The sequence below is a fragment of the Canis lupus genome, chromosome 2 (assembly GCF_048164855.1).
Source record: "Canis lupus baileyi chromosome 2, mCanLup2.hap1, whole genome shotgun sequence".
Taxonomy (NCBI): Eukaryota; Metazoa; Chordata; class Mammalia; order Carnivora; family Canidae; genus Canis; species Canis lupus.
The window spans coordinates 16477482-16500308 of NC_132839.1; the positions used below are offsets into that span (position 1 = coordinate 16477482).

The 22827-nt window shown below is 32.5% G+C and overlaps 1 protein-coding gene across 25 annotated transcripts in view; it reads left to right on the top strand.

The window, feature by feature from the left end:
- Positions 1-22827, top strand: part of ARB2A (ARB2 cotranscriptional regulator A) — a 413754-nt gene that overhangs the window by 98409 nt on the left and 292518 nt on the right. For 23 of the 25 annotated variants that reach the window (XM_072791354.1, XM_072791426.1, XM_072791323.1 and 20 more), the window contains one exon: positions 5123-5314. The exons of the other annotated variants lie outside the window; for them this stretch is intronic. In XM_072791354.1, the coding sequence (XP_072647455.1) occupies positions 5123-5314 (192 nt within the window). The remainder of the gene's footprint in view (positions 1-5122; positions 5315-22827) is intronic. 25 annotated transcript variants of the gene reach the window in all.

Below are 22827 nucleotides of genomic sequence, written 5' to 3' on the forward strand. Positions count from 1 at the left end.
AATGGATTGATACTGATAATGATAATATTAAATGCCTGTCAGTATACCTCATTTCATTGTGCGCAATAATTCTTTAAAAGTAGTGCTCTTCAATGTAGAGAAAAAAAATATTGATATCCAGCCTTTTTTGAAAATGATGATGCCTTTAAAAAGACTATGTCCTCTGCCTCTTCTCATTTAATTGGTTGGTATTATTTATTTTTACTTATTTATTTGAAGTAAACCCATATACTTGATGTTGTACTAGACATTCACTATCTCATTAATTATTTCCTGACTTTTAGAATATTACATATTTTATTTCTATGTTATTTCCTATATACATTTTCAATTCATTCCTCATGCTTCCTGTTTTATAACACTGCTCCTTCTATTTCTTGTAGAACATTTTTTTCAAATTTTGTATATTTTGCCATTTCAGAGTGAAAAGTTTGAGATTTGTTCTCAGTCTCAAATTCACACACAAAAAAATTTTAATGTAAAAGTATAATAAAAAAATGAAGAAAAAGTAACCTGTATATGAAGCGATGGTGACCCTAGATTAGATGATCCTTACTGTTAATGATAACTCTTTGATTTTATGATAAATAAAAATCTGAAGGCTTAATGAAAGTGATTAACTTAAGTTACAAAACTTTGCATATAAATATTTTATTTACATGAAATCTTGCATGAGATTTTTAAATTCCTTGGGTAAGCTATTCAACTATGAATTGGAGGGTTTGAAGATTTAATATTTATCCTCACAAATTAATTTAGTAGTTCAATATTTAAAAGGAAAATCTATTTTATATTTATATAAATAAGCTTATTTATATAAATAAGCTCAAATGCTAGGTCACATTGTTAATCATTTATTCAATAGATATTTGTTTAAGAGTCCTTGAGGTGCCAGGCACTGTTCCAAGTGCTTGTGATGTATTAGTGAATAAAATATTATTCTATGTAGTAGCTAGGCTAACCCTCATTTATTTGGACACTTTTCTTCCTTTTGTTCAATCTTCCTTTCTTGCTAATTTTATTTCTTTCGAAGTTCCTGAAGAAAATATTAAGGAGACTTGGCTTGATTTATTGTTACAATACAATTAATACTGAGCCATTTAAATCTGTAATACTAGTTGTTACATGGATTTTTTTTTTTTTTTTAGTTACATGGAATTTTTAAACTCACTTTAATCCCTTAGGTTTCCAGAAGAAATCAGAAGTTAATTGGCCATATAGATTATGTTATATGGTTAAGTTTCACTAATTTTCTTTATAGAAAGCTTGAGATTAGGGTTAGGAGGACTTCGTTTTATAGATCTGATTACTTTCCTCTCATTTAAATTTAAGCTATAAAGCTAATAAGCATAGAGAAAGCTTTGCATTATAGGAGACCCATATTAACTGTCCTGTTCATTTTTGGTTAGTAAACATTTCCTAATTTGGTAAACAGAAAAGAACCCAAAATTTGTTTTATTTATCTGAGGAAATTAATGTCTCTCCTTAAAATATAATCATATATTTTATATCATTGTGAAACTTTTCTTTTATAACTATTAATTTTCTCTGGAGTCCTCTTAAATCTCAAAGCAAGCAGTGAAGGTGGTCTTTGTTTTGTTTTGTATCAGTGTTTTTCTTTTTATTGTGGGAATACACCAAAGTGTTTTTTGTTTTTGTTTTTCCTGATGATGAACTGTTTTAGTTTTATAGTTGACCTATTTAATAAAGAAAGAAAGACTTCTTTTCTTTTCCTTCCTTTTCTTTTTATAAATAACAGCACCGTGTGGAAAACCATGATTTGATGGTAAAGGTCATGATCATGTCCCATGTTTACTCCCTACCTTACATATGTTCTCATGTATACATTATTCTCAATTGTAAAGTCTCAAACTTGTGGAGAATTTTAGATTATATACATTAACTTAATAACTTGATTATAAATTTTTATTCCTTTTATTGTCAGGTTTAAATGATCATCACAATTACTGGGGCTCATGAGTATCCTAAAGTGAATTGTTAACTGCTAAAAATTGTTTGTTCTCACTGATTTGAACTTGATTGGTTAATAAAGTGAGGTGGTGCACTAGAATGACTTTTATATGCATTCCTTAATGAAAGCTCAGTTTAATGAATTAGCACTGTTTGAAGACAATGGCCTTGGAATAGCGGTTTTCAAACTTAATTAAGCTAATGCAGAAAGTTATGTTTATTCATATACTATTCATGCTATTTAAACTTACCACTAACTTTTTACAAAGTTATACCAACTTTAGAGTTCTGTGTTAAATTGAGGTGAATATAAGCCAATGACCATCTCAGATACCACTTTTTTTCCCCTTAATCATTAATACCACTATATTTTTCATTTTCATTGTTTCTATTCCCTTGAATACTCTGATATTCTCAGGTTTTCAAAGTTAATTCTTCCGCATGTTCAAGTGAAACTTTTATTCATTTATTCATGGCTACCTTAATTTGCAGCCCTTAAAAATTCTTGAACAGAATTTTAATATAAAAAACACATTTTTATCTTCTGAAAATAAGCACTCTTCCAGTTTTAAAGTGATTACTGTGGAATTTAAAGTGCCAACATTCCATTGCTTAAAAAATTGACTCAGTTCCTTGGTAACAGGGGACTTAGTCAAATAGAGAAAAGAAATAGTGAACAGAACCTACTGGAAAGTCCGTAGCCACAGGGTTTTTTTATTAAGATAAACAGATGTCCATTTCCATAGCCATTTCAGGATCCATTAAGGCCTCAATGATTTTAAGAGGTATTTTTATTTGTGCACATTTAGACGTACTCTTTGGTAAATGAATGACTGGACACCTCTGTGGCCTCCTTTTTATTATGTATGACAGCTTTGCTTTTTAATTTTTTCTTTTCTTAGCACTTTTTTTAAAAAGCCATTTTAACTGAGTGATTCCTCTGTTTTCATACAACATTCGTAGGTAAAAGGGAATTTTTCTTCTCAGATTTGATTTTCCCCATCTACTTTCCTTACTCTGACTCAGTCATACCTGCTGCCATCCTAATTTGCTTACTCTGGACATCACATGCAAGAGAAGCTAATGTGACTGTTTGACACTTCATACTTACTGCATACTTAAGTACTACTAATACACAATTAGGTCATTTGTAATTTTTAGCATTGTGTAGCTCTTTTAAAATACTTTGTAGTCATATATTAGTTTAGTATTCAATATATGCTTTCTGAACCAGGCAAGTATTATAACAAATTAAGAGGACACATTATTTAGTTAAATGCCTTTTATTTAAAGGAAGTAAAAAAAAAAAAAATAAATAAAGGAAGTAAAAAACAAATAAATAAAGGTCACTGGTGATGCTTGATAACATTCCTTATTCCAAAAGTTATTCATTCTTTTATTTACTGAGTGCCTGCAATGTGCCAGCCTCTCTTTTAGGCACTGCAAACAGAAAAGTCCATGCCTCCCTGGACTTGCATTCTAGTGGTGGGAGGAGATGATTAATTAATAAACTGTTATATAAACAAATATAGAAAGCATACATTAGATTGTGGTATGTGCTTTGAAGGAAAATAAAACAGAGAAAGGGGCCAGGGAATTCTTGGGCAGATGCTTAAATGGGGTAGTCAGGGAAGGCTTCATTGAGGAGGGGATATTTTTTTAAGACCTATGGCCATGCTCTTCTTGCTTAAATAATTACCCTTTACACAAATGGCCACCAATCTGTTTGTTTTAAAATTAAAGAACTTTTAATTTTTTTCTCTTCCCAGGAATAGTGAGTGACTGGGAACACTCAGAATCCAGGACTATTTTATATTATTTTATTTTGTTGGTATTGAGAGCTTTTGTCTGTTTTTTGGCTTTGTAATTTTATGAATATATACTGCTGATAAAGTGAAGAGCTATTTCATTACACAGTATGTGGACTGAACTCCTCTATTTGAGGATGTGTATTACCAGCTTTCAAGGCTTTAGCTTCTGGCCCTGACATGGCTGCACAAAAGCTTCCATTCCCAGTTACTAACTGCTGCTGATGTGGAATACCACTCAGTGCAGACCATCAGTCATGTATAAAAGGTTGGGAAATTATCCCTTCATAAGTCTTGAGTCTTTCAAATCTAAAACATAGATCATTTGGTTTAAACCTAAACATTAAGTGCAATCAAAATGTATAAAATATTCATTCCATAAATAAGTACTATATAAGATGTAGAAAAATATTCATCATTTAAATATCTAGTACATAAAGTAAGGTTATAGGAATACATACATAATATTCCTTTATCAAATAATTGTTATTTGAGCCTGTGTTAATATTCTGAATGAAATTTCAAAGACCAGGGCAGTCTGGGTGACTTAGCGGTTTGGTGCTGCCTGCAGCCCAGGGTGTGATCCTGGACACCGGGGATCGAGTCCCATGTCAGGCTTCCTGCATGGAGCTTGTTTCTCCCTCTGCCTGTTTCTGTGCCTCTCTCTCTCTCTGTGTCTCTCATGAATAAATAAATAAAATCTTAAAAAAAAAAAAAAACGAAATTTCAAAGACCATTTATAGTAGGTGATTGAATTTTAAATAGTTCCTCTCCTACCTTTTAAAAGCTGAGCAGTATTCCTGGCTAATATATGATTTTCCAATAGATATATGCTCCAGTTGGGTTTTTCTGTTTTCTATTATAGATGCAATATACTTCTGTTATAAAATTATGGACTCATTAGCTGTGTGATATTAGGCAAGTTATTTAAATTCCATAGGCTTCGATTTCTTCATCTATAAATAACTGTAATAATAGTACCACTTTAATGAGATTGTGATTGAAATAATGTTTTTGAAACATTTAGCATAGTATCTACACTATAGGAAGCACTCAAAAATCAGTTATTTTTATTTATATTATAATAGTAAATATACACCAATAAAATAGGGAGATGTATTTTCAATATTCTTTTGTCATATTAGTCTCATGTCTTTTATACTCATCTATCTCATATGTAATTGTTAATCTCTAATGAATCTTTTAATTTTTTAAAGCTTTTTTACTTCTATAATTCTGTAATAGCCATTCTATAATTTATGGTAACCATTAGTTGATTTCTCATTTATGTCTATGCCTGATCAAAAAACATTTATTTATTATTTAATTTTTTTTAATTACAGGTAGATGCCACTGAGAGTGAACCAAAGAGTTTTATCTTTATGAGTGAGGATGCTTTGACAAATCCACAGAAACTGATGGTTTTAATTCATGGTAGTGGTGTTGTCAGGGCAGGTCAGTGGGCTAGAAGGCTTATTATAAATGAAGATCTGGACAGTGGCACACAGATACCTTTTATTAAGAGAGCTATGGATGTAAGTGCAATTTCTTTTACTCTTTTTGGCGTTTTTTAGCTCTGGTTTATTGTTGTAAATTATTTTATCCTATCTCTTCAAAAGTACATTCTAAACATAATTTTATCTTTAAATTGTTTTCTTATATGTAATGAAAGATTATTCTACATTATTTGACAGTTAACAATGAAAAACAAAATGGTATCTTAAGTGTACAAAGATTTAGATAATGTCTTTGAAATGAATATTTTTGATTCTAAATTTGTTATTTGAAATATCACTTAAATTACCACTTATCAATATTATTTTAAATACTTATAAAAATATCAAGACTGCTTTTGTAAATCTTTGCCAATCTAATTTAGTTAAAAACTAAGAGAAATCTACTTGAAATTAACCTCTTACTCTTTAAAAGAAGAGTTTAAAAAAAAGTTGGAGTAACTCATTGTCATTTCTTTAAAAAACTCTAAAACTCACAAATAAAATGTTTTAAGCATTAGACAAAAACCTATAAAATGGTAAATTTAATTACTGAATTACTTTATTCTTACTTAAATTCTACCTCTTTAGATATTTTAAAATTGTATTCAAGGTTTTCTGTCCTCTAATAATGAAATTGTTTTTTCTGACCTAGCATTGTTACATTTTAATGTTTGCTATTTTTTAAAATTTTTTTACTATCTCGTTCTTACGTTCTGCAGTAAACAACCAAATTTTACAAAGTATGGTTTCTCGCAAATATGTATAGAGATTTTCCTCAGACAAAAGTAAAGTAGCTTGAGAAAAAGATTTCATATAAGAATATAAAGTTGTTTAGGAATATATATATGTGCATGTATGCTTTATAAGAGCTACGTTATTACATTTTTGTAATTATGATGGGAGAGGAATTGTTTGATACATTGATGATTTCAAGGGTCAAAGATAAGTTCCCTGCTCTTTTACCTCTGAAACGATAAAATTAAGTCCTGACCCAGCTCTTAGATAATATTTTTGTTAATAGATTTTGAGGCCTTTAAAATGTTTCAAGTAGAATTTCTTAGGTTAATTGTGTATTTTTTTTCACAGTGTTCATGGATATGCAAAGAACACAAGACATTACTTTTATTGGTTGCAAACTTCACCAGTACAGTTTTAGTCGAATTAGAGTAAAATTTAGTAGAATTGAAGTAAAATAAATTGAAATTTAGATTGAAGTAACTCACATAAAATATTGTATTATTTAAACATTTATATTTCTGGGTATGAATAGTGAAACGAACTTTCTCTCTGACATATTAGTTTGTGATTATAAGAGATCCTATCAGTGATTAAGAACATCATATGTGAAATGTGATCACAATTCAGTGTATATTTGAAAATACAATTTAGTAAAGAAAATCAGATATGTTTGTACATATGAGTGCTTGGTGAAATATTTTATGTAATTATATTGTTCCTGCTGCTAGATCAACTAAGTCTTCCTATTATAGAATATTGTATTGTTACATAAGATTTTTCAAGGTGAAAGAATATGGTAAGTCTTGCAAACATCTATGAGCAAACTCTCTGTTGATGTCCCAAACAAGAGGGAGGAAGTTTGTCAGTAACATTAGACTAGTTGGTCATTTTGTTTTTGTAAGTACTGTTTGGAGGCTAACAGCGTGTCATTGCCTCGACTGTTTTCTGCTTTTAATAATAGCAACTCATGATTCCTTTAAAAAAAAGCACTGATTTCTAAGTACTTCAGTATTTAGTGTATTTAGTATTTACGTGCTGTGAACTTTGAAAATTTTAATTGATGTATTTTTTCTCTATTTTATAAAATGAATATGAACTTTATTGTGGTAAATTTCTACATGGTGAATATTTAAAAATGGATATCTCTTCTTAATCTAGATAAAGTGATTTGCTAATTTGGCTTTACCTTTTCATGGTGTTTCTCTGGTGGTTCTTTGAGGGCTACTGTGGATTTTTGTGTGGTGGGAGGACACTGGTGGGGGGTATCCTAGGAAATAGAGGAAGATTGAGAGAATAAAAGATGTTTGATCCTTACTTTTTAATCAAGTTAGCTCTATTCGTTTTTATTTTGTGGACTTTTTTTCCAAAATTGAATTTAAAGCAATGTTTCCAATGTTTATAAGACCAGGAACACTTGCTCTACACTTTATGTGATCTGTCAGTTTTTCATATCACAACTCAAGTAAAATTCGAATATTTTTCAGGATAGACAATTTGTCTACTCAGTGTTGTTAATGGTATTTCTGCTATGGCTGCTCTCCCTCAAGCTCACTCACTCTCACTAATAAAGTGCAAGCACTTTCCTGCTTGCATGGCTCAAAAAATTTTTTTCTGCTATATCCCTTGAAGACTTTTACGATAAGATTAAAGGTCCTAAAAAAAAAAAAAAAGATTAAAGGTCCTAATATGGGACTCATAGCATTATAAGGTTAAAACTTCTTTGCATCAATGGAACCCTGCCTCTAAGCAGACTATTCTGTAAAAAGTAGATTTAAGTCTATGGAGCCACTATGGTTGATGGTGGGGTGAGGATCGGAACAACTTCTGCAATGACTCCTGAGATTTCTTCCCCTAGCCCTGGGGCTCCTTAGATCACAGTTTGAAAATTAAAGATATTCCAGTCCTTGCATTTTAGATACTTCAGACCTTTATTATAAAAAATTTACTAAGATTTCATCCTGGAGAAATAGTACATATCAGATACAACCCTACAGTGCTTTTGAGGTTGCCATAGCTCATATTTTTAGTGTTTAACAGTCTTCATTGCATAATATATTACTTGGAGTAGGAAACAGTATATCATATAGCCAAGTACTGATTATTCAGTGTTTGTACAGTTTGAGAGTTACTCATACGTGTTTCTTCTTTGATCTTTTCTCAAGTGTATCTTTTTAGGTATTTCAGATGGTCTCTGTAAAATGGGCTAGGAAAGAAAAGTCATTATACTGCTTAAAGTCATTTAATTACTAATTGCAAGTGTAGAACAAGGGTGCAGAATTTAAGGAGTCAGTCACTCTCAGGGTTTTGTAGCATTTGTAGGACCCTGAGAGTGAGTACCTCCTGAAATTTTTCATCCTAGGCACCTCTTTAATCTCTCTCTGCTCAGGCATTGAGTAATTGAGACATATTGTCAGCAAGTTTTATGGAGAGTAGTTTGGGAGCCACTGGTGTGTACAAATTTTTCCATGGCATCAGATTCAATTGGAGGGCTTGTTGCAACATAGATTGCCTTGTCCCAAAACCAGATTTTTTTAAAGATTTTTTTTTTTTTTTTTTTTTTAATGAGAGAGAGAGAGAGAGAGAGAAAGGCAGAGACAGAAGCAGGCTCCATGCCAGGAGCCCAACGTGGGACTCAATCCCGGGACTCCAGGATCGCGCTCTGGGCCAAAGGCAAGCGCCAAAACGCTGAGCCACCCAGGAATCCCCGCAAAACCAGATTTTGATGGAGGAGTATGGTTGGGGTCTGAGAATTTACATTTCTGAAACTCTCCCAGGTGATGTGGGTATCACATTGGAAACACTGGTGTAGGTAGCACTCTTTGGAGTTTATTTATACGTCTCAGGCTCTAGGTTTAGTAGATAAGTTAGAACTAGATGGAAATTGTATAAAGTATGACAGAGGGTTAGAGGTTCTAGGAAATGTTTTATACTAAAATAAGTAGAGAGGGGCAGCCTGGGTGGCTTAGTGGTTTAGCGCCGCCATCAGCCCAGAGTGTGATCCTGGAGACCCGGGATCGAGTCCCGCCTTGGGCTCCTTGCATGGAGCCTACTTCTCCCTCTCCCTCTCCCTCTGCCTGTGTCTGTGCCTCTCTCTGTGTCTCTCATGAATAAACAAAATCTTTAAAAAACATAAAATAAGAGAGATAAAGTTTAAGTTATGAAGAATACTTTCAAAATACTATATAATTCATACTCAGCATGATAAAATGTGTTGATTTTAATAATTTTGTAAGAAGTGTGATTACTTCAGTAAGCTTACCTTTTTCCTAATTTCTCATAGCTGGATTATTTAGAAGAATCTGATATTTCCATAATTACTTACTTTGAGTATAATTTTTATATTGTTATATCTAAGTTTAAAAATTATTTTTATCAATGTAATTGATGTAGTTTGGGTTTTATAACATGGTGGACATATATGTATTTCTCCCTTCTGTTAAACACACATGTAAGAGTAATGGTTAAAACATAGCAACAACAAAAATATTAAGTATCTAGTTATGTTCAAAAAATAGAAAAGGAATCTTTAAATGCCTAACTACAACAGAAAACTTAAAACCACAGTGGTAAGACTCTCAAGGGTATAGTAACCCAGAGGGGATTGCTGATGAGATAAAAGCCCTATATCACATAGTATATCTACATTACAGCTTTGAGCTTGAGAGGCAGGTGCTTATACTAAGACCCTTGGATATAGCTAAGGCCTTAGAGGTTTCTGCTCTTTTAGTTTTCAGGGTAGAAAAAACTTATGGCACAGAGGTGAAAAGAAGAAGTTTATTTGCCAGTGAAGCCAGGTAGGTGAAATGAACATCCTTCCTTGGGAAATAGAAGCCACAGACTACACCCCAAAGTTGGATTTGGATTTGCAGCTTGAATTTAGACAACCTGCTTAAGTGTGGGAATCTCAAACAGTGTATATTAATATAAAAATGGATTCTGGACTGATAAAACTCCTGAGGTACTAGATGGAAGCAAACACAAAACTGCCAGTGGCGACGCTTTACAACCCAGAGTAAATGCCTAATGAAGATGAATTTCTAGTCAGAAAGAAAATTATTTAAGGAAATGACTCATCACAAAGAAGAGTCAGGTCAGGCAACTATCAGATATAGTTGAAGAGAGAATTGGTAAATTAAAACCTAGAGTTGAGGAGTATACAGAATATAGTAGAGAAACAGAAAAAAAAATGTGACAGATAAAAAGTCATGAAGAATAGAGTAAAATCTAATATTCTAGTAGATGTTTCAGAAAAACAATAAAAAAAGGAGAGAAGAAGTAATGTATTAGTTTCTGACAGTAAAGACATAAATCATTGTTGAAGCATGGCATAGCTTGAACAAGATGAATGGAAAGAACTTTACACATAAAACATAGTAAAATAAAATTGCAGAACATCAGAGGATACTTTCATGTAATCTAAAAGTCAAGTAAAATCAAAAGGCATATATCAAAATAGTGATTATCTATTCCTAATCCTCCCTTACTTATTCTGTTCCCTAGATATAATCACTCAATAGTTTTTGGTGTTCCTTGTATGCCATCCATATTTTTAAATTATAATACTGTCTTTGGATTTATCAGTCCTTTCTGTTATGGTAGACAAGAATCTCTTTCCCATCATCATAGTTTTTGGATTAAATCAGCAATCAAACTTTACAATATTACTACCACTTTAATATTGTTTATTGCTGAGCCAGGTAGGTACTATGATTACTTTTCATTTTTGTTAAAATTTGTTTCATGGAGTTTTTTTTTCTTTGTAATAATTGCTAATTCAAAACTTGATTGATCTCCCATTAGCGTTTTTACAGGGTCAAACTAATCAGATAATTTCAAAGTTTCTTGTTCTTCTAGAGATCTCTCTTTTTGAACCCTGTGGACTTTTGTTCCAGTCTTGACTGGTCACTTTCTAAGCCTGCCTATCTACCTGTCTTCCTGGGACTCCAATTAGATTGTCTCTTATGTTTGACGACCTGTTTCCTGGATCTAATGACCCCACCTTTTTGTATATATGCCTTCATTTTGTTGGAGCCATCAAAAATTGAATATAAGTTTTCAAACTCTTGTATTTCTGAAAAAATGCCTTTATTTTACTTGTTCCCTTTATTTTGATAATTCAACGAGGCATAGAATTCCAAGTTGAAAATCATTTTCATTCTGAAACTTGAAGGCTTGTTTCATTGTCTTGTGGCTTCCAGTGTTTTAATTGAAAAATCTAGTACCATTCCGATCTTGAATCCTTTGTTTCCTCTGTGGAAGCTTCTTTTCCTTCTGCCTGGTGTCAAGAAATTAGTCATACTGCTTTTAAGGAATTTTCTGTGCCTTGGTGTTTTTGTTTTTTTTTTTTTCATGTTGGGTACTTGATGATTCCTTTCTATCTGTACTATAAAAACATGATCCTCAATTCTTAGAAATTTTTTTGTGTGTTGCTTCTTGATCTTCCCTTTTCTAGACTTAGTATCTTGGTTTTAGAGTTGTGGATTGAGCCTGTAAATTTTTTGTTTAATTGCCTATAAATTTCCTTTTTCCATCTGTTTTGCTCTAGTTTTGTTCTAGTAGGTTACCAACTTTATCTTTTAACCCTTCTATAGAATTTTTAAAGTTCCTTCATAATATTTTGGAATGGAGTTCTCTTTTGAATCATTTTGCAGACTTCTGCACAGAATACCTGATTTGAGCTCTGTGTTTTTCTCCTCCCCTTCTGTGATCTTTTCTTCTTCCACTCCTTCTCTAGATATGTTTCATAAAAGGAAACATCTTTGATCTCTTACAGGGTTAGCTGCATAATGTGATATTATGACTTCAGTTTGGGGTTTGTTTCTTTTTTTACGGAACAGGGGAATTGCACCTTATATGAACTAAAAAGTAATGCCTGTTTTTAGTCTCAGGGTCCACCCTGCTATCTAAGATAATTGGAACCCCAATTTCTGAGTTTTTCAGAAATTCTGTGGATGAATTGGCTTTCGTCTAGTCATTATTTCCCTCTGGAGACCCTTTTTTTCACCCCTCTGTAGTACCAATCCAGTTCTATCAGCTTACAGTCTTCCAAAATTTATCAGCATCTGTGTCCTCTGTTCTCTCCATTCTAATTTGTTTTGTTCTGATGGGTTGATACTACCCTTCTTTACTCAGTAATTTGCATAACAGTTTTCTAGATTAAAATTTTAGTGTGCTTTTTGGGAGGAATGGAGATAATCAAAAGAATGCAATATAGTGTTTAATTACCTGTTTTTTATCTGATTGTTCCAATGATAGGAGTCACTTTACACCTTACACCTTTTAAAAACAAATAACAGTAAAGCCATTTTCTGTATAATAAAATTGTTTGTTAATCTTAGGAGATGACATTCTTATGTAGCAATATTTATCACAATAGAATATTATAGGATTTTCTTTTAAAAATCGATTATGAGGTAACTAAATACGTAAACTGTTGCTTGACTGATATAAATTGCAGACCTCAAAAGTTGATTTAGAGCTTTCTTGTTTTTAAATTGTTTGCTTCCCTTTTGATAACTATACTAACTTTTCTCTTCTCATGGTTCGATTCCTCTTTCCTTAATGCATTTGGGATTCCCCCTTTTTGACAGGCACATTTTGTAAAGCTGATTGATTACAGTATTAGGATTTTTTTCCACGAATGTGCATGGAGCCATTATAGATGATTATCTAAAATAGGGTTGAGTTTTTTTTTTTCCAGTAATTTGAATAATAAAATTTTGGTAATACTTTCTTAACTCTTGCCTTCAGTTTCTAGTCTTCCAAGTAAGTATTGCAAAGTCTTACTATTTCAGGATAAGTATTTACAAAGTTGGTGACATGGAAATTTTAAGAGGATTCTAGTGGGTGTTGTTGGTTAGTAGATAGTAGTTAAGAAGTACAGTATCAGTATAGGGCATAGTTTTATTTATAACTGGAGCAATGCCATCTAGCTGCTTTTGGGATACTACTTGGTACTTATTATAGTAAAGGCAAAATATAGTTTAGCAGAAGTTTTATATGCTTAAATGGGCAGCCCCGGTGGCGCAGCGGTTTCACGCTGCCTTCAGCCCAGGGTGTGATCCTGGAGACCCAGGATCGAGTCCCACATCCGGCTCCCTGCGAGAAGCCTGCTTCTCCCTCTGCCTGTGTCTCTGCCTCTCTCTCTGTGTGTCTCTCATGAATAAATAAATAAAATCTTTTTTTTTTTAAGGTATATGCTTAAGGTCTCAGGAAATTCCAAAACGTGAAAATTTTCAGAGCTTTTAAATATATTTTTATTTAAATGACTTACAAGCTTTGATTTTTTTATAGTAATTCGAAGATTTGTGAATTAAATAAATACTCATTAAAATAAGGTGCCCTCGGGGATCCCTGGGTGGCTCAGCGGTTTGGCGCCCGCCTTCGGCCCAGGGCGTGATCCTGGAGTCCTGGGATCGAGTCCCGTGTCGGGCTCCCGGCATGGAGCCTGCTTCTCCCTCTGCCTGTGTCTCTGCCTTTCTCTCTGGCTCTCATAAATAAATAAATAAAAATAAAATCTTAAAAAAAAAATAAATAAAATAAGGTGCTCTTTTTTTAACATATAAGATTGGCAGATAAATTGGTAATAAATTGTATGATAATACCAAGTTTGGATATTGTTAGGAATGTAATTTGAAGCAATCTTTTTAGTGGCAGTTTAGTTATATCTCTCCAAATTAAGTGTGCTTATTATTAACCTTATAACCAAACAAATCCATTTGTAGGAATTTACACTAGAGCAGTACACAAAGTATACATACAAAGATGCTCATAAAGCAGTTTATAATGACACAAAAACTTCTAATCATCTAAATACCCACCAGTTAGGGGACTCTTTGATTAAATAATCTTATATTCATATCATTAAAAATTATGTAGTTATTAAGAATGAATTTTGTGTGTATGTGTGTTCATTTATATAGGATGATGTCTAAAAATTATTAGATGAAAACATAAGAATGAGATTATTTATTCAAAAGTATAGTTATACATGTATGCACATACACCTCCATACATATATGAGTATATATTGATGTTCCTAAAAATTTATGCAAGAAACCATAAATTTTCTTCTTTCACTTTTATTTCTTGAGTTTTTCTATTTAATTCTCTCTCCCTCTCTTTTTTTAAATTACTTTCAGTGGTATTTCTTTAATAACTAAAACAATAATTTAATTAAAAATTATAAAAATAATATTCATGAAATATAATATTGTAGTTATTCACTTAACTACTTCTAAAAGAGCTTAAATGTTAGATTATAAAACTGCAAGCAACTTATTTAAATAATTATTGATTTTTTCCCCCTTGAAGACTGACTAAATTTAGACCACTAAAATTTACATTTCAAACTTAAAAACCTGCTAGTTCTTTTTTTCCTTTTTGAAATATGGACTATTAAATTACAGGTTGAAACCAAGAGCACTAATTCCAAATTTTAAAAGTAAACTTTGAGAGAAACTATATATTAATCAAAGAAGGTATAAGCTGTTTCACTGTAGACTTCATAAAAGATTGTTCAAGAAATCCAGAAAAGGCTAAAAAAGCTTAGCACATTACTGAACTGACAAGGTATATGAGGCCATACTAGCCCCCATGCCAGCAAAGGAAAACAATGGAATGACAGCTCTAGCGTTTGGAGAGAGGTTGTTAACGACAGCTTATTCCTTTATGATTTCAACTCTTGACAGAAGACAGGTCTGCTTGTTGCATCATGGCAGATATATCATTACCTTCTGGCCCTGTCATGACTGAATTGAGAAAAAAAAAACACATCCAGTTTTGAAAATCCAATTACCTTCTGAAATTTTGGTCACTATTTCTGAGATAGATGTGAATAAGCCATTCTCTAATAGCTCTTTGCATCTGTATTGTTCTCTAGTACCGAACTAATTAAGTAATTAAGCATATACTGAAGCTCTTTATGTAGTCAAGTAGAGAGCAAGGCATAACAGCATAGAGCGTCTTGATAATCTGACATCATCCCAAGAAAAATATTACAAGGCCTCTTATCCTTAGTATCTATTTTTTACCTATATTTATAACTGACATCAAGTAACTTAAAGTAGATCTTTCCATGAAGTTCAAGAGAAAAAATACTGCATTATAAAACAATTAAGTACCACTTTTACGTGAGAAAATATTGGTCACAATTGTAATTTGCTTATGACTTGATATTTGTGTTTCTCCATTATATGTATCTTTGAATTCTGTTGTTTTTTTTGTTTGTTTGTTTTGTGTTGTTTTGTTTTTATCTCGCTTGTCTACCTAAGAAGTGACTCTGGAGACAGAAAGAGAGGGTATGGGTTTTGAAATTATGTCAAAAGCCTTGGGGTTTGTATATGATCAGAATTTTAATGGAGGTTAAGGTGAGTTTAAATGCATAGAAGGAAAACATAAAAAAAACTTGTTTAATTTCTGTCATGTTGTTCTTTTTTGAGTCACTCTGATGTCTTTTTCAAATCTGCTTTACTCTTGAGCTTTGTGATACTATATCCATGATCTGTGTTTTCCCCCTCTTTTTATTCTGTTATAACTGCTGATCCCTTTTCTGTGGTTCTTCCTTTAATATCAGCTGAAGCAGTTTGAATTGCTGAATCAAAGCTGTTTGGGGAGTGAGAGAGTGTGTAAGATTGTGCAGGGTGAGATTCTCTGGGTAGAAGGTAACACCTCCTGCAGTTATAATCAATGCTCTGGACACTTTCAAAGATAGGAGAAGCCATGACTTGCTCCAGGGTTAAACTTTTAAAAGAACTTCCCTAGGGAAAAATGTCATCAATAAAATGAAATAATTAGTTGACAATTCTTGAGTAGCCTAGTCTAACAAGAAAAGATTAAAGATAGGTCAGCTTTGCATTTTTCACTGTACTTTTGGTTTCTTTCAGGTTTCAGCTTTATACTTTTATTTATCTTCAACATGAATTTAAAAAAAACTTAATTACTTCCATATAGCAGTTGAGCCCCTGAGTTACTTTAATTTGAGGAGAAGAACTAAATAAAAAGAAAAGAATATCAGCCTGTAGTAATAGGAAACAGTCTGAACTTTTACTTGAAATAATTGAGACAGTAAATTATGGAAGTTAGGGCTGTTTATGAAAGTGTAGTTTGTACTGTTAGTTTAAGTTACCAAGCTTTAGATTAAATGCATTATATTTACATAATTGTGAAATATGATTTTTAAAGAAAATAATGTTAATCAAGTAAATTTAAAGATAAATATTAGTTTCCAGGAGGGTTGTTCAGTAGCACTTCATGCTTTTGATATTCTTTGGTGATGACTTTATTTAGCTGTTCACATAATATAAATAAAAGGCAATTTAAAATATTAATTCCTGGGCAAATTTTCTCTTTCTCTGTATGATATTAAAAATTCTAACTAAGGACTAATTATGACTTAAATATTTAATATGAAAAAGATATATCTATTAATTACTTATTTTTTATTTACAACATAACTTTAAAATTAAGATTGGATTTCACCAGTAATTCTGGATAGTAATAAGCCAGTATTTTAACTCTTTTTTACATGGAATATATAGTCTTGTCTTCCTGGACATAAAACAAATCACCAGTTAAAATTTATTGTGAGGTGTTAGAAGAATTAGATGGAATACTTCGGCATATTTTGTATTCTTAGATTCATGTCCTTTCTATTTTAAAATAAATAAACTCATAGCAATTTACTCCAAATATAAATAACTGATTAGTTATCCCCATACTGTCAAGTATGCATTCAGATATCTAAGATTCAAAGATAGAATCTTACAATCTGTGTTACTGCTTTGTGTGTATTATCCTTACTGTAAAGGAGATGGTACCTTGTTTATGAAACATATATACAAGGCTGAATATGCCTCTTGAAGCTTGAAGACTGTGGAAGAAGCTTCCAGTAGTATTAATTTTAAAAAGCACAAGTAGTATTGTGTTAATAAAAAGTAAAAAAAAAAAAAAAACACAAGTAATATTATGTTAGCAAAAAGTACAAAAGTAATATTGTTAGGTATACATTCTGCAGTTTAAAAAAGTTGATATAGTTTCAAGGTCATCCATATTTAATTTTATAAGACCATTAGATTTAAGCCAATTTAGATTAGGAATGCCATCTAGAAATTGCACAGCAGAGGAAACTATTATTATTTGTTACTTTGAGCTTAAATTATAATGAATATACATGCTATAATTCTGAATGAAGATAACTTATTTCACAATTTATTTTATAAATCAAAACTATAATCTTGATATCATAAGAAAATCAGTATTTGTAAGAAGTCTTCCTTTGGCCTTTTATTTCTGTATTAAAACAATGATAATGATAAATAATATGTCTTCAAAAGAAACTTATTAATAAAATTAGGAAAAGTACTGTTAAGCAGTTCAACGTTGCTTTTCCTTTAGATAATGAAGACTGTTGCTTTTATTATAATTTTACAGTTTTAGCACATTTAATAGTGTGACCAAAGCTTTTAAAACAATTCTATTAAATTGCTGTCTTTATGATTACTTATAGAGATTGAAAACTTCTTTAAAAATGAAGGGCATGGGGTACCTTTGGCTCAGGTCATGATACTGAGGTCCTGGGATCAAGCCCCACATAGCGCTCCCTGCTCTGCAGGGAGTCTGCTTCTGCCTCTGCCTCTCTGCCCCCTGCTCATGCTTATTCTCTCTCTCTCTCTCTCAAATTAATAAATCTTTAAAAAAAAAAAAAAAAAAGGACACTTGGTGGCTCAGTCAGTTGAGCAGCCAACTCTTGATTTTGGTTCAGGTGATCTCAGGGTCCTGGGATCGACTTCCATATAGGGCTCTGCTCTCAGTGAGGAGTCGGCTTGAGGATTTTCTCTTTCTGCCCGCCCCGCCCCCGCCACTCGTACTCACTCTCTCTGTCTTTCTCTAAAATAAATGGATGAATCCTAAAAAAAAAAAAGTGAAAGACACTAAGATATGAAGTTGTATGTGTAAGCATTTATGTATTTCTCTTCTGGTGCAGCTTGAACAAAGGATGTTTAATAACTCACTTTAATAAGGATCAATTTATTATTATTTTTTTAAAAGATTTTATTTATTCATGAGAATCCACAGAGAGAGAGAGAGAGAGAGAGAGGCAGAGACACAGGCAGAGGGAGAAGAAGGCTTCATGCAGGGAGCCCAACATAGGACTTGAGCCTGGGTCTCCAGGATCATGCCCTGGGCTGAAGGCAGCACTAAACCGCTGAGCTGCCCGGGTCAGTTTATTATTAAAGATAGATATGTTTTGAAACATATCCATAATTATACCATATGCACAAACACACATGCTTACATACCTACAAGTATCTGTGTGTGTTAAGATTACGGATTGTTAACCCAGTAGATTTTTTTAAAAATAAACTATTATTTCAAAGACTTGTCAATTTTGTTGGGAAATGAGTACTTGCTTATTTATACCATGAGCTGCATATTTGAATAAAATTATCTTTTCTAACAAGAACTGGTGTTTAAAATATTTAAGAGAACATTTATCCAGAGAAATACATACCAGGAATATTTTTAAACTTTTTAAAGGAATGTTTAAGGTGTTTCTCAGTTTGTGTTTTCTGAGAAACACAAGAAAATTTTTAGAAATTTTTATTTTAAAAAATTTAGAAATATTTTTAGAAAAATATTTTCTAAGAAAATATCTCTCCATTGAGCTTTTCATGTACATTTACATAGTGTTATAATGATTTGAAAACTTCTTGCCCTTTTGAACAATGTTTGTCATTTGTGGTAAAAAAAAACTTGAAGTTAAAGTTCTATCAGAACAAACTTAAACTATGGGTAATTGTGTTTTTTTCCCCAAAATTAACAAATTATAGCATCAAAGCCTATATGGAAAGGTATGTAGTAGGTCATTTGCTGCTGCAGACATTTTATCTTCCTCCAGGATGCAATTGTTTGGGTTTCTCTCTTTCTGCCTATGGCACTATATGGTAAAATTCAGATATCCTCTTACCTCCAAGGAATCTCAGGGGTGGAGGATAACTTATACAAAATTAATAAATGCTGTTGCTTTTTTATTGTTGCCCTTCCAAGGCAATTTGCAGTGTTCACTTTAGAGGAAAAAAAAATTGTGTCGGAAGCACTTACAACAATAAGTTAAGTTTAAAGTCATGAGCCCGTTGTAGAAGATAAGTATTTTGAGGTAGTCCGTACTATGTAAACAATTAAAAATATTGACCTAGTAATTTCCTAAAACTCCTCCTTTTATTTTTGGTCTAATAAAATGATAACATTTAATCTTGAAAATGAAAAACAAATCTGCGTTTGTATTTTATGATAACTACTTTAGTTCATTTAGCCAGAGGAGTTTGCTATTAGAGCTTGCATATTAGAAGTTTTATTTATACATTTCAGGTGAATTATTTTATTTTATTTTATTTTATTTTATTTTATTTTATTTTATTTTATTTTATTTTTTAAAGATTTTATTTATTTATTCATGAGAGACAGAGAAGGCAGAGACATAGGGAGAGGGAGAAGCAGGCACCTCACAGGGAGCCTGATGTGGGGCTCCATCCTGGAACTCTGGGATCACACCCTGAGCCAAAGACAGATGCTCAACTGCTGTGCCACCCAGGAGTCCCTACATCATTTTAGTTATGCATTTTGTTGCAGCATACTAGAGACTTTTACAGGAAAGAGAAAAATTGGCAGGAATGGTGTTGGCCTGTTATAATGTGTGCTTCATGATGCTCAAATCTGTGTAAATACCATAGATAGTGGGATTTAAGATTGCTTTCTACAAGAAATTATATATATAACACATAATAGCATGTATAGTCTTAATTCCTTTTTTAAATTTTAATCCTAGGAGAACTTTTTTGTTAGCTTTAATATTATTGCTTATATAGAGTCATTTTTTCCTTACATTTAAATACATTTGAATTGTTTTAAGACAAATTATTTTAATATTAGGAATTGTCTAAACATTCAGAAGAAAGCCACATCATTGCCTCATCTTCAGTTTCTGCAACTCAATTTGTTACTTTCTTAATGTACAAAGGTGAGATAGTTAAGAATTCTAAATACTATAGCTTTGGGAAATATCCTGTTACATTGTTTAGGATATATTGCACCATGCTGTAACTGTAACCACTTGTCTAATAATAGCAATCCTATTTTGTGATATTTATGGGTGTGCGTATTACCCAGTAAACTATAAGCTCATTGAGGGCAAGACATAAACTTTCACCATTGTCTGGCAGTATGGTTTAATAGATAAGAACACAGACTTTGGTATTAAACGTTCCTAGTTACCAGTTTTAGCATTGTGACTTAATAGTGTGTGATTTGGTCAAGTGTTTTTTAATTGATCAGTCTTAGTTTTCTAATCCACAAAGTAATCATAATAGTAATACCAAACTCATAGAATTATCCTGAAGATTAAATGACAAAATGGATGAAAAGCACTTACCACTATACGTGTATGAAGCTATTTTTAAAACTTGCATAGGTGGAAGGATAAATGAATCTTACTAGCAAAAGAGAAAAATGTGATGGCTTATTGGCAAGCACCATTCTTTATGTTAAATTTATTAGAAGACGGGATCCCTGGGTGGCGCAGCGGTTTGGCGCCTGCCTTTGGCCCAGGGCGCGATCCTGGAGACCCGGGATCGAATCCCACATCGGGCTCCCGGTGCATGGAGCCTGTTCCTCCCTCTGCCTGTGTCTCTGCCGCGCTCTCTCTTTCTCTGTGACTATCATAAATAAATAAAAAATTTAAAAAAAAATTTATTAGAAGACAATAGGATGTGATTTCAGCTTTCCTGTAATTAAATAGGAACACGATGTGTACAAGTTCTTAATGTAACAGCTGCCACATGATGAGTATTTAATAAACATTAATAGTAATGAAGGTGGAGATGGTAGTTATTTAGTGTTCAGTTTTGTTTTTGGTTTGTTTTCACCATTTTTCTCTATAAATCCTGCCTCTCTCTATCCTATTCCCATAGCAGTATGACTGGGTTTCTTCTGGCATCTAATCGTGTTGGCAGTTATTTTTCTGGATGCATATTATCCAACTATTCTAAGGACCCAGAGGACATGAGATAAGTTGTTTTTGGCAGTGCCTTGGAGGTGTAGATAGATGTGTAACATCATTCCCTAGGGGTAACTATACCTCACAAGTAGAAACATAAGCGTGCTGAAAATTATGTTTTTTGAAAACTCAAAGTTGTTAATGGCAAAAATTTTGTTCTGAACTTCCTGTGAAACCCATCCTTCTATCCACCTTCAATCCTCCAGTTCTTCTATAGACCCATCAAGTATTTAGTGAAAGCCAGCCAAAAACCGTTCTATGTTTAGGAAGATGAAATAGTATATAAAATATGGCACTTGCCCTCAAGAAACTGTGGTTTAATGGGAGGTACAGGTTAATTCAGTACAGTACCAAATGTGACCCAAAGCTATAAGCATAGGGTACTATGTGTTAGCATATTGAAGGCATCTTTTAAGGCCATTTCTGTAGAAATGCTTCCCAGAAGAAGGGTTATTTACATGAAATCCTTAAGTATGAGGTAGGAAGTAGGGAGAGGTATTCTAGATAGAAGTTTTAGTTGAATAAAGCTTGAATGTTGAGTTTGATTTTTAGAGAGAGAGTATAAAAAATGAAGGCTGCAGAAATTATCAGGGCCTGATGTGTTCACTTAAGGTTTCTTCTGTAAATTGTCTTGAGGATTATGAAACAGCATTGAAAAGTTTCTAAAAGAGGAAATAACATGGTCATATTTGTGTTTTGGAAAATTAATTCTGGCATAAATCAAAAGAGGAGATTCAGTGACTGGTAAGATACTATTGAAGTAACATATGTGAGCAAAAATTGTAGACTGAACTGAGGATCCAGTGAGTTTGTATAGAACTGGAGAGATACAAAAGCCTATTATAATGATTAAACTGTATGTGGGAAGTGAAAGAAAGAAATGAATCAAATATAATAGCTGGATTTCTGACTCATGTAATAGAGGAGATGATAGTACCATTAACTGAGTGGAGGACTACTGAAGAGGAGTGATCTTTTAACACTGAGGACGTTGAGAATCTTATTTTAGGCATGAAGTGCATATGCCACCATACTCTTCCCAAGCCATTTGTTTGACAGTCCTGTAATCCCACTTTCTGACTCCCTCTATCATATCCCTCTGTTTCAGCAATAGACATGCTGGGTCAGGCAGACACTTTGAAGAATTAATTTTGTGATAAGCCTAAGTCCCTTGTTATAAAACTGCAAGAAAAAGCATAACTAATCCTAACATTAATGCATCTCCCAGTGTCATGCAGATTAACCTATACTGTGATTTCGCTTGCTTTTACTTTTGTATTTCCTTTTCTCTTAGCGTGTTTGTTGGAAGGCTGCTAAGCAAGGAGCTCATTAGATAATGGAGAAAAATGTGAATGGCAGTTGGAAAGGTCTTAGAAAACCTGCATTGAGACTGAAAAAAACATTCTTTAGTTGGATGAAATCTGTTGACTGCCATTACATAATGTTGTAGAAAAGAGATCAAAGTTATGGATATTTAATATGATCACATTCCACATTTAAAACATTTCACAATATTATTCCTGCTCTTCTCTCCCAAAGCAATGACTGCTTCATTTAACTTTTGCAATTTGCATCATGGGGAATTGGTGTGTGCATATGTGTGGGTTTTTTCTTTTTTTAAATAAAAATAGTTTAAAGAGAAAAAATGAAAGTGGTATATTAGAGGTCTTACTAGGTCTTAAATTGATTCCATAGATTCTATTTTTATAATAATTTTTTTTAATGACAGAAACATGCCCACTTTAAGAAACCAAACTGTAGG